At 40.8% G+C, this 11,717-nt stretch overlaps 2 protein-coding genes across 2 annotated transcripts; one reads left to right on the forward strand and one right to left on the reverse strand.

Moving 5' to 3' along the window:
* Window positions 1-187: 187 nt before the first annotated feature.
* On the forward strand, window positions 188-5,939 carry LOC106518890 (cold shock domain-containing protein E1; the record flags this gene model as incomplete). Its single annotated transcript, XM_014010323.1, has 12 exons — window positions 188-313; window positions 386-601; window positions 706-846; window positions 957-1,121; window positions 1,975-2,082; window positions 2,247-2,428; window positions 2,511-2,632; window positions 2,703-2,822; window positions 2,917-3,095; window positions 3,193-3,356; window positions 3,459-3,591; window positions 4,447-5,939. Coding segments are annotated over 12 exons (1,704 nt in total), but the record flags the coding sequence as incomplete, so codon positions are not given.
* A 560-nt stretch (window positions 5,940-6,499) lies between these two features.
* On the reverse strand, window positions 6,500-9,039 carry rassf11 (Ras association domain family member 11). Its single transcript, XM_014010328.1, has 2 exons — window positions 8,447-9,039; window positions 6,500-8,366 (listed from the first exon to the last, which is right to left on the reverse strand). Exons 1-2 carry the CDS (start codon window positions 8,547-8,549, stop codon window positions 7,075-7,077), a joined length of 1,395 nt encoding a protein of 464 aa, XP_013865782.1. The 5' UTR covers window positions 8,550-9,039; the 3' UTR covers window positions 6,500-7,074.
* Window positions 9,040-11,717: the final 2,678 nt, after the last annotated feature.

The raw sequence follows: 11,717 nt of genomic DNA on the forward strand, positions 1-11,717 counted from the left end.
ATCAGATACTTTAAGATTTTTACTCAAGCACTATTCCTAAAGGAGACTTTAAACTTTTACCAAAGTTATTTTTTGGTAAGATTCTTGTACTTTTACTCAAGTATTTCTTTGTGGTACTTTATACAACACTGCCTATCTCAATATGTTTAAAAAAAGCCTGATTGTTTATGCCTCTGTCACTCTTTAGGGCAAGGAAGTGGCTACCGATGTGAGGCTGCTCCCCCAGGGAACGGTCATCTTTGAGGACATCAGCATCGAGCAATTTGAAGGCACCGTGGTCAACGTTATTCCCAAAGTTCCCACAAAAAACCAGGCAAGTAGATTTACCAAACTGCCTGACGAGGAGCTGCGTTTCAGCATTTGCTAATCCTGTCTGTTTCCACAGAACGACCCTCTGCCCGGTCGGATCAGTGCGAAGATCGGTTTCACGGATAAGGAGCTGCCTTTCGGAGAGAAGGACACGAAATCTAAAGTGACTCTGTTGGAGGGAGACCACATCCAATACAACATCTCCACAGATCGCAGAGATAAACTGGAGAGGGCCACCAACATCGAGATCCTCCCGGACACTTTCAACTTCACCAAGGAGACCCGTGAAATGGTTAGACATCCTGTTCCGCGTTACGACATTGTACACCTGGGAAGGCGGGATGCTCACGTCCAGTCAGGTGAATGTTTGTTTAACCGGTCGTCTGTCTGCATCAGGGCGTGATTGCGGCTATACGCGACGGCTTTGGGTTCATAAAGTGCGTGGACCGGGACGCACGGATGTTCTTCCACTTCAGCGAGGTCCTGGAGGAGAGTCAGCTTCATATCTCAGATGAAGTGGAGTTCACTGTTGTGCCTGTAGGTTCTGTTAAGCTTTTCACAAAAGTATGTATTATCTGCTATTGCTTAAGTGAACACATTTTGATTGTCGGTTTGGCGAGAAACTAAAGCCGGTGTTTAACTTCCAGGACATGCTGTCGGCTCAGAGAAACCACGCCGTGCGCATCAAGAAACTCCCTAAAGGAACCGTGTCCTTCCACACCCAGTCCGAGCAGCGCTTCGTCGGCGTGGTGGAGAAGGAGCTCGTCGGAGCCTCAAACAAGAATGCGAGTCCGATGAAGGGCAAGGAGAAGGTACAAGCCTGCGCAAATGTGAGAAACGCCTCCGTTTTAATCTCCACCCTCCTCATCTACCCCTCTTTACCTGTTTCTGCTTTAGTTCTAATGTTGGGTTTTTGTTTTCTTCTACGATGGCCACATACTCCTCGTGCTTTTCTTTGGTTAGAAAAAAGACAAGGTAGGACTGAGAACTGCATGAAGCTACGTGAGAAACGTCTCTTTAAAAGAAGCTGCTTATTTCTTTAGTTGAATATTTTTAAATATTAGTGCATCTGTAAGAAACGTTTTTCTGTATTTCTGCTGAAAATCCAGCAAATCTATTATTGGATTTCTGCATTTACAGCTAACATAGAAGCTTGGCTGTCTAATGGGTTGTGTTTTTATATTTTAAGGGAAAAGTTGTAGAAAAGGTTGGTTCTTGCCTCTTTCATATCTGTGATTGTATCAAGTTGACGGCATGGTGTTTGATCACCATTTAACACTTAATTACATCACCGATTCTGTTGATCTGAACAATATAAATAACTTTTTCATTTTACTGTGTGCAGATTCTTGCATCAATATTTAAAATGAGGGATTTTAACTGTTCCTCTTGAGTCTTTTTCAGAAAATCATTTCTCAAAATGGTTGTTGTAGGTTCTAACTGAAAGCTGATGCTTAATCAGTTTATTACTAATCAGCTAATTGTTCCCACTTGTTCTGCTCTTGGTTTTATGGACCACAGCCTAATGCTCCACGTACTCTAATCACTTCAATTAGTTTAGTGCTTTTTGTTTGGGGAGATTGTAAATTTTATCTTAGGCCATCCAGTGCTGCTGATATTAATAAATCCAAGCTAACGTGTGCTGATCTGTCACCCTTTCTTTAGGAAACTGAGGAAGGAGTGCTTGCATATGAAGACTGTGGAGAGAAGCTCACTATACCTTATCATGCCAAGGATCTGGAAGGAGGATCGTACCCTCAGGTTGGAGACAAGGTATAAACTGAAAAATGTGTTTTCTTTGAAATTACATAAAAAGACTAAATAGCTTCCCACTATGAGGGATTATTGTATTGTAACCCTTCCAATCTGCTGCATAATTTGGCCTTTAGAAGTGTAGTGTTTGTGCCTGTGGGACTTTAAAAATGTTTGTCCTCTAGGTGGAGTTCTCAATTAATGAAGTGAAGCGAACTGGCCAGCAGAGCGCAGTGGGCATCAGGATCCTCAACCGCACCCCAAACTCCAACTCTAAGAGGGTGCACGGGTTTGTCGCTGCCCTCAAAGACAACTTTGGCTTCATCGAAACGGCAAATCATGACCAAGAAGTCTTCTTTCATTACAGGTAAGGGTTTATTTCTGAGATGGTTTGTGGGGGGCGGTGTAGTTGTCTCTGTATTGATTGACAAACCTTTTCTTTTTGTCAGTGAAATGTGTGGAGACGTGGATAACTTGGACCTGGGYGACACGGTGGAGTACACTCTTTCTAAAGGAAAAGGAAACAAAGTCAGTGCAGAAAAGGTTACCAAGATGGCSGCGGATAYGAGAGGTTTGTGTCYTTTTTTTTTTWAGTTAAAGTTAAAGCTCTACGGGTGAAATCATAAATTTTTCTGTTGCAGTGAACGGTGCTGGTGAGGATGTTGGTACAACAGTGATGGCAGGGAAAGTCATTCGTCCCATACGCAGCGTGGACCCCTCACAGACAGAATACCAAGGGCTTATTGAAGTCATCGAGGAAGGTTGGTGGCAACTCAGAATGTTACATGCACCGCTTTAATACAAGGGAAAATTAAATTGTGTTTTTTATTTTAATTTGTTTTCTTCCCCTCCTAGGTGGAGCAAAAGGGCCCACTTATCCCTTTGGAATCATGGGGATGACCAACAAGGCAGATTGTCTTCAGAAAGGAGAGCATGTAAAGTTCCAGGTTTGCACCGTCACCCAAACTGCTCAGAAGATGGCCTGCAACGTCATCCCTCAGCGCAGAGCCCCGGTGGAGTGCGTTAAAGATCAGGTAAGGCTCGTTTCACTTTCCTGCTTTGTGATGAACTTTAAAACAAAAAGAAGAAAGAAATCCTGAACTTCTCTCTTTTTTTTAAATTTTCTCCCAGTTTGGTTTCATTACATACGAAGTGGGTGAGAGCAAAAAGCTGTTCTTCCACGTAAAAGAAGTGCAGGATGGCATAGAGCTCCAGACGGGAGACGAAGTGGAGTTCTCCGTCGTCTTTAATCAACGCACGGGAAAATGTAGTGCTTGTAACGTGCGCAGAGTCAGGTATGGACCAGGACGTCGCAGCCTAAAGCTCACGTTATATAACTGAGCAAATTAGTATTTTATTGTGCTGTCTCATGAATCCCGGTGTTCTTAATGTAACAGCGAGGGTCCTAAACCAGTGGCAACACCGCGTCCTGACCGCCTGGTGAACCGACTGAAGAGCATCACTCTGGACGACTCCAGTGCTCCTCGCCTGGTCATCGTCAGACAGCCCCGTGGTCCCGACAACTCAAAGGTACGCTCGGCTCTAACGCTGCCACAGTTTTCTGTACTTTTATTATTGTCCACCTGCAAATTACCTTTGACAATAAATCTATTTGTTTAATCCTGCCACTCGTTATGTCGCACAGAGCGCGTATCCCTGCAGCATCGGCTTACTTTTTCATGTCAGTATGTTCAGTTATCACCATCATGTAACATCCACTAAATGAAATGACCTGTAAAAATAAATTAAATAAATAAATAAAAGTTGTATAGTTCAACAGACTGTTATAAAATACTCCATATTTGTGTGTACAATATGGAAAATGTAACCCTCAAAATAGTCCATACAATTTGGTGAGTAGGATRTTGTGTCGAGAGGGATGAATTATAWTTTCTCCCTCTGCCCTCCCACTGTAGAATACATTACACACAGTTAAACGTATAAACAACAGTTATTTTTTTTTTCTTTTGCTAACCCTAGAGATAAAAAGAAGCAGTGGATGTCAATTGTGTGCCTGCTCCGTCTGTTTTCAGCGACACACAAGCTTGCGCTGCCTTTTTTTTTTTTGTTCTTGCTTTATTTTAACCCCCCACCCCCACCCGTCGCTGAGGCGGGGAGACTTATAAATGCTCTCCATCAATCCGTGACTGAGGACATCAGCGACRGTTGGCATAGAGTTCTATCTCGTCTCCTTTCTCCCCACTTGAGGGCTGAAAGATCCTGAAGTGTGTGTGAAAGTAGGGGTATCATTATATTTGAGGGTTGGAGTTTTTATGCTGTTTAAACAGTTGGGGGTAATTTATTTTTTTCTTGGAAACTTGGATCAAATGATATTAAAATTAGTTTTTTTTTTTTTTTTTTTTTTTTTTTTTTTTTTTTGTGCAGGGCTTCAGTGTGGAACGCAAGACCCGTCAGCCAGGTGTTATCGACTGAGCAATACAGAACCTGCCCCGCTAGACGCCATCGATAAGGGAACTCCGATCTGAAACACGCTTGTGAATCAACTCATATACAAAACATACGTACGCATGCAAGTAATTGGCATGTGTAATTTCTGCTCATTGTTATCAGTAAGGGAACTACTTCTTTTTTTTTTTTCCTTCTTTTTTATTATTTTGTATTCCACAGTTCCCTGCCTTCCATGTATGTTCTTGATGGTTTCATTCTGCAGTAAACATGGGAGTGTGAGTGCGTGACGTGTCCTAGAAGTGATTAGTGTGTATCGGAGGTGTTTATTTTCTAAGGAGCCCCTCTACGTCTGCTTGGCTGTTCGCGTCCCGATCCGCTTCGTCTGGAATTCTGCACCTGTAAACTGTTCGTTTAGCGTGAGTAAATGAGCGTTGATTGCTGGCATGTCTTTTTTTTTTTTCTCTCGTTTCTCCTGATGCCCCCAGCGTCATCATTTTGTTATCAAAGTTTCCTCTGCTGTATGCTTTTCCTCCAAAACGCGTAAAGCGACGTTCCCTCCATAAGGAGGATCGTCATATTTCTCACATGTGCGAGCTTTTTGGGGAATTATTTTCTCTGCTCGGTTTTTTGAGCAGTTTTAAAAACGCTTTACTGAAACGCTGATGAGAAAGCATGGCGTGCGTGAGACGTTTGTGGACGTAGTTTTCTCTGACAGGATTTACCTTTACCAGTATAGAGCCTTGAGGTACCTTTTTGGTATTCACATGCTCCACCCTTTTTTTTTTTTTTTCACCCCCAGGTGCAGAATTCCTTGTGGCATCTTATCTCTGAAAAATTGTTTTTCTTTTGCGTTTATTTTTTTCCTTGCACACACGTTTGCTTTTTTTTTCTATGAAAACTTGATCTGCTAATATTAAATAAGTAAGAATAAGGTGCCTAAAAAAACTACAAACAAAATTAAATAAAAGCAAAAAAAAAAGAAAAAAATAAACAAAAAAATGATATATACTGTTTTCAGCCAACCATAAAATTATTGAAAACAATCTTAGGGTGGCTTTTTGTTTTTTTTTCCCTCCTTGTAGAAATAATACAGATATGCATCTCGAACCTGTGGGTTGAACTATACTATATGTAATGTTTGCTCTTTTTTTAATTTTAATTTTTTCTTTCTGGGTGGAACATCATACTTCATGTAATAAAATAAATAAAAGAAAATAAGGAAAAGGACGAAAACTTTCTGAGACTTTTAGTTTATAAATCAGCGTTGTGAATCAGGATGTCAGTCTTTTTTTTTTCTTCCCCTCTGGAGATGAGATGGGCGAGCTGTCGTGCCTCAGAAACTAAGTTACAGTAACTACCGTAATTTCTTTGATCAAACGAGCTTCAGTTGAACCGCGTACGGAGGTTCTCATGTACTTTTGTTAATGGTCTTGAATGAAACAATTGAATTAAAGTTTTATGAAAATCAAGATTTGAGTTATCTTTTATATTAACATTTTCTCTGATGTAGGCAGTAAAAAAGAGGCGCCTTTAAAATATTACTTTATATTTAGGGTACAAAAATGTTTTAAGTCTGTCAGGTTTACAGATATTTGTGACCGTTCACATCGAACTAAGGATTAAATACCAAACTGGTATGTGGAGAAATGGGCAACTTTATTGTATTGATTAAAAACATTTGCAACAGTTGCATTTTGTTAAAATAAACAAAATAAATACTTGATCCACAGCACGTGTCAAACCCCTATGTGGTCCACCAAGTGGGGTACCCCTTTGTGTGTTTTTGTTTTACCTAATATGAAAATAGTTTTATATTAGTGGTAAACTTTTAAATTTATGACAAACATGTACAATAGGTTGCCTTCAGGCTTAGGCCTCTCTAGAAAAAGAGATCTGAGATCTCAACGGGACTTGCCTGGTWAAATAACAGTAAATAAATAAAATAATTTGTCCTCCCCCAGAACTGTTGACTTTAATTAACTGAACCCTTTTGCTGGTTAGGAAGACAGATCGGGCCACATCTGTGGAACCACTCGGGATACCAGGATGATCCAGGAACCCTAATAATCCATGAGTCTGAAAATGCGCTCTGTCCAAATTGGACTTAATCATCAGTTTGATGTGATTGGATTGTATTAAGTTAAAACTTACAAAACTCTGAACGTAACATCTTGGGAAATTGCACAGGATTATAACACTAAAAACATGCGAGAAAATGAACTCGATTGTCTAAGATGATTGGAAAAACAACACAACTGTAGAAAATGACCGCCTGGTTTTAATTCAGTCCATAAAATGAATTTTTGATGTTATCAACGCCAGCTTTGTTTCAATCTTTAAGAGTAAAAACTTTCAGTTTAGTTAATTTTGATTCATGTCAAGGAAAGCAGTAAACTCAAACTCATCCACAGAAAAACATTTTTTCATATTTAGGAGTAAAAAGTGAAAAAAAAATACACAGATGTGATTTTTAATGCTACCATAAAAGTAAAATAATGTATTTTTGRAGGTTTGGTACAATTATTACAGTTTCTGAAATGAATATATAATATTCTGTTGGAATAATCAGAGCTTTAATACAATAAAACATCAACTTCCTGTTTTCTAAACCTTGGTACTTCCCAGATAAATGGTCAGCTCCGAGCGGTGAATCACCTTTTTTGTCTGCGTCTGAGCGTTTTGGGTTTCCGACCAGCGAGTCCACCACTCCTTTATCTCGGTGGGTCCCGTGAGCCGCCGCTCCTTTATCTGATTGGGCGGCACCAGAGCTTGAGGAGGAGGRGGAGGAGGGGGGTTGGGGTCTTCCCTGGGCAGGAACTTCCTGTTAACATTTGCGTCCAGATTTCCATCCTCGGTCGAACCCGTTGGGACTTCAGCGTCTGCGCCAACTTCTGCAGCCGTGTCTGGGTCCTCCCGATGGACCGGACCACCTGAGGAATCAAAGCCCTCCATTCTGTGTTTAAACCCCTCCAGCTGAGCTTTGCACTCCCCAGCTTTGGCTCTCAGCTCCAGGAACTGACGCTGCAGATCTTTCTCGTAACCCTCCTCCGCTTTCAACTCGCTCTCCCAGACTTTYATCTGCTCTTCGGCTAATCTCGCGCAGGCGTCCTCTTGGGCCCTTTTGGCCTTCTGTCGCTCCTCCAGCTCAAAGATCTGTCTGTCCATGCGTGTTATTTGGGCCTGCAGGTCCTGCAGGCACAGCAGCTGCTGAATGATGGTTTCTCTCAGGCGGTTTTTCTCGTCATCGATCGTCGTGCAGCTCGACTTGAAGTCTAGCCTCACCTCCTGGGTTTTCTTCGAGTGTTTGCCWTCTTTATCGCTGGTCTGGTTTCCGATGCAACAGGATGTTTGATGGTCCAGGTCTGCTTTTGGAGTTTTCTGACCTCTGCCAGTTTGCTCTGAGGTACATTTCTCCACAGCGAGGGTTAAATCCAAAGAGGCACGATTCCTTTTGTCGGTTCTCTTCTTGCTTTGCTTATCACGGGCCGTGCTGTAGACCTTCCCCTTCCCCAGACCCTCCAGCCATTCCCAGGCCTCCTCCACGAGTGTCAGGGACTTCCTTTTAGTCCTCTTCAGCTCCTCTTGCTTCTGCTCGCCTTCTTCCTTCAAACAGGTCAACGGYGGCAAGCTTTGGCGTTGCAGAATCAGCGAGCTGCTGCCTCTCCTCGTTCTGGCGCCTGGATCTTTTCGCCTCAGCGGCGGGCACGGTTGGTACCTGCCCACCTGTACTCTGCCCATCTCGTCCCAGACCACGGACTTGTTGAGCTGCAGGGTGAGCTGGACCTCCCTGGCTTGATCGCCGTACTTCTTCAGGGTCTCCAGAGGGCGTTCSTCGGGCGTCATGCACCGCTCGAAATCTTTAAACTTCTCGCGTAGGGTGTAGCGTCCGGGCTGACCTGAAAAAAGTTTCGTTTAAAAGCTCAGATCTTGCGTGAAGATGATTTCTACGAGCAGACGGAGCAGCAGGTGTACGTACCCAAGGCTTGGGCTAACGCCAGGACCACTTCTTGGCACGTGGTTTCCTCCGTGACTCCACAGACCATTCGAGGGACGCCGTTCACAAACACCTTCACCTCCATTTTGCTCAGCGAGTGATCTGAAAGAGAAGGGATTGCTGGACGAAGACTCTGTCAGAGGAAGTGGAGGAGACAGCTAAACAACCGTCATTAACGGCCACTTTAGTCTAATCTGTCCGCACATCAAGCTCCAGGCTGCGAGAGTCATCGCCGAGAAGAAACAACTCTGGAAAATAAGATTTAGAAACCTACCTTATTGTCGTGTTGGCAGAAACGATGCTTCGTACTCTTTGTGGAAATGTTGCARAAGGGAGGAAGAGGAGAGCAGTTGGGACTTGTTAAAATTCTTGAAGGCATCGACCACCGGGGACCGTTTCTGATCCCACCCATCTTGCATAAATACCGACTTTGAGGAGGAAATAGGAGGCCMTAATTGAGGGCAGGACAGTGATGCAGTGATTAGCACTGACCACCTTAAAGAAAAGTTTGTTGGAATCCCAACTAGACATATATTTTTATCTTTCAACCCTGTCAGCAAAATATTTCATAAACTACTGGATGAATTTTAATGAAACTCTGTTTGCTTATTTATTTCAATAATGAATTGAAATATGAATACAAAACAAGTCATCCAATAAAAATAGAAAACAAAACTAAATAAAATAAAGTCATGCATGAAAAGGAGCAGAAATAAGTATAAACTTATATTTGCCCCTACTTACAAAATAAAATCAACCACCAACTCAATTCACCATCAGCATACGGAGAAAATAACACAAAATTACATCAAAACATTACTTAAGACAATATTCTAATGCTTCATCATGATAATTTTCAAGGTTTTTTAARTATTAAAAACAATTGTTTTATCTCACTTTCAAGACCGTAAGAAATCACTGAATATGTCTACAAATAACTCTGGCTCAAAAAAAACTTTTTTTCCTGTCAATTCAAAAACATTAATTTTAGTGTAACCACTCATTATGTAGTTTTGTGGGAAGTGTCAAAAATCCACCTCCTCTGTAAGTGTTGTATAAAGTACCACAAAGTGATACTTGAGTGAAAGTACACGTATCTTATAATAAAATTACTTTGATAAAAGTTAAAGTCTCCTTTAAGAATATTACTTGAGTAAAGCTCTAAAAGTGTCTGATTTATTTTGTACTTAAGTATCAAAAGTAAATTTCTGACATAAAATGTACTTGAGTATTAAAAGTAAAAGAGTAAAAATGAGAGGTTAGATTTTCCAAATACTTTTTTTAAGGCATGCAGCTGTGATGGATTGTGTACAAACTACTGTGTCAGAATGGTATATATTTATACTTCTCATCCAACCACAAATAAATTCAAAGACACAGTCTATTGGGATAGAATTATTATTATTWTTTAACAATAACGAGCAGGAATGAAATGGGAGTAAGGAGTAGAAGTAAAAAGTTGGCTGAAAAAAATTTACTCAAGTAAAGTGCAGATACCCAAAAATTCTAAAATACAGTAACAAAGTATTTGTACTTAGTTATTTGACAACTCTGTAACAATTGGACTGTGGTATGAAAAACAAAAGGACAAGAGTGACTGCTTAAAATTAACCAAATATTGAGCATCTCTGTTTGAAGCTACAGTTTTTAACTCTAGATGCTAAAGCTCAGCTAGTTTGTTGCAGTTTTTTGTGGAAAAACATCAGTAAGTAAATAAAATATTAAGGAACCAATTGTATTTATTTTTGGTAAACAAGTAGTACAAGTTTTGTATATTAGTAGGAAAAAATAACAAAATACTTACTTGTCCAATTATTGTGAACTCACCTTATAGTTCGAGTTTAAAATAGAAGCGATCCGCTAAGAGTTGCTGACAGGAAACCAGGCCCAGATAAGAAATCAGAAATAAATCAACCAGGTCTCAACTTTCACCAGCAGAGCTGACACTTTGAAAACAAATGTCAATTTTTCAAGACTAATTTAAAAATAAATGTTGGCTGTTTCTTGATGGCTACTTGAAATTTAGAGCAAAGCAGAAAGACTAAGACAGTAAACAATGGTGTGTTCTACCATCATAATATACTTTTTAAAATTAAATTATCTAATAAATATATTTAATGGGCTCAGTTGAGCTCATCTCTCTTGTATTGTTTATAAACGTGTCTCAGTTTGTGACAGAAGCGCAAAATCCTACAAAATTTGCAGCACAGAGCGGGATGTTGCTTTTGGCTCTGGTTCTTTCGCTTTTTCTTTCAAACAGGAAGACAGATTACGAATGAAAACAAAATGTGGACAAGCTGCGACCCTGTCCCGTCTGCAGAGAGCGTGTTCCTCACAGAGACTGAGCTGCTGACAGGAAAAGTGTTGGGAGAGTCCCCCACATTATGGTTTAAACCAATAAACACTCAGTTTTTCAGAGTTTATTGTCACATTTATGCACTGAAAGAATAAATAATTAAATTAATGATGAAGAAAAAGAAAAAAAACTATAAAATGTATTAGAAGCAGCAGCCTTAACAATTAGATATAACATGATTATACTTAACTGAGATGGAAAGTATCCTAAAAGTTGATTGAAGCAAAATTTTATTTTTGCTGCCTGAGATTGCTGCCTCATCAGTTTTCCTTTACATCACTGTTTTACGACAGAGCGGTTGAACGTCTAACGAACATGGTGGAAGAGTTGTGGTGGTGTGGGCTGCTTTTATAGCCCTTCCCCCGAACGTCCCGTACTTTCTGGAACAAACTCGGACAGAACCCCCGTGCCGGGAAGCAAATCTCAGGAAGGCTCAGTTTGTTGGTTAACCACCTGTCTTCTCGCACGACTGAGATTCTGAGAACTYGTGTGTCAAAAGCAAAACACGAGTTTTACGGTGAGAAAATATGTTTCAGTAATGTTACTGTTGTGGTCAAGGGCGTAACTTTGTGCTGAAAGTTGGTGGGGACGCACCGTGGGGGACGGGGTCTGACGCACCCACAGTTGTGCGACCAGGGTTTTCTGTTCATGTCTTCAGTGTGTGCTCAGTTTAACTGTCTGCACCCATCAACAGCTGAACACCAAATGTTTCTGTTGTGATGCAATAATACTCAAACCATATTGGCTGAAATTATGTTCACCTTTATTCAACCATTTACTGTATCAGCCCTTTAAACTCACTAAGAATACAGTTTGATAATCAACCATAGTTTCAYACAGAGACACACAGGTGGAGATCAGGTGTGTTGGTTTATCCTCTCACATAAGTCTTATAAT

Source organism: Austrofundulus limnaeus, unplaced genomic scaffold (assembly GCF_001266775.1).
Source record: "Austrofundulus limnaeus strain Quisiro unplaced genomic scaffold, Austrofundulus_limnaeus-1.0 Scaffold68, whole genome shotgun sequence".
Lineage (NCBI taxonomy): Eukaryota > Metazoa > Chordata > Actinopteri > Cyprinodontiformes > Rivulidae > Austrofundulus > Austrofundulus limnaeus.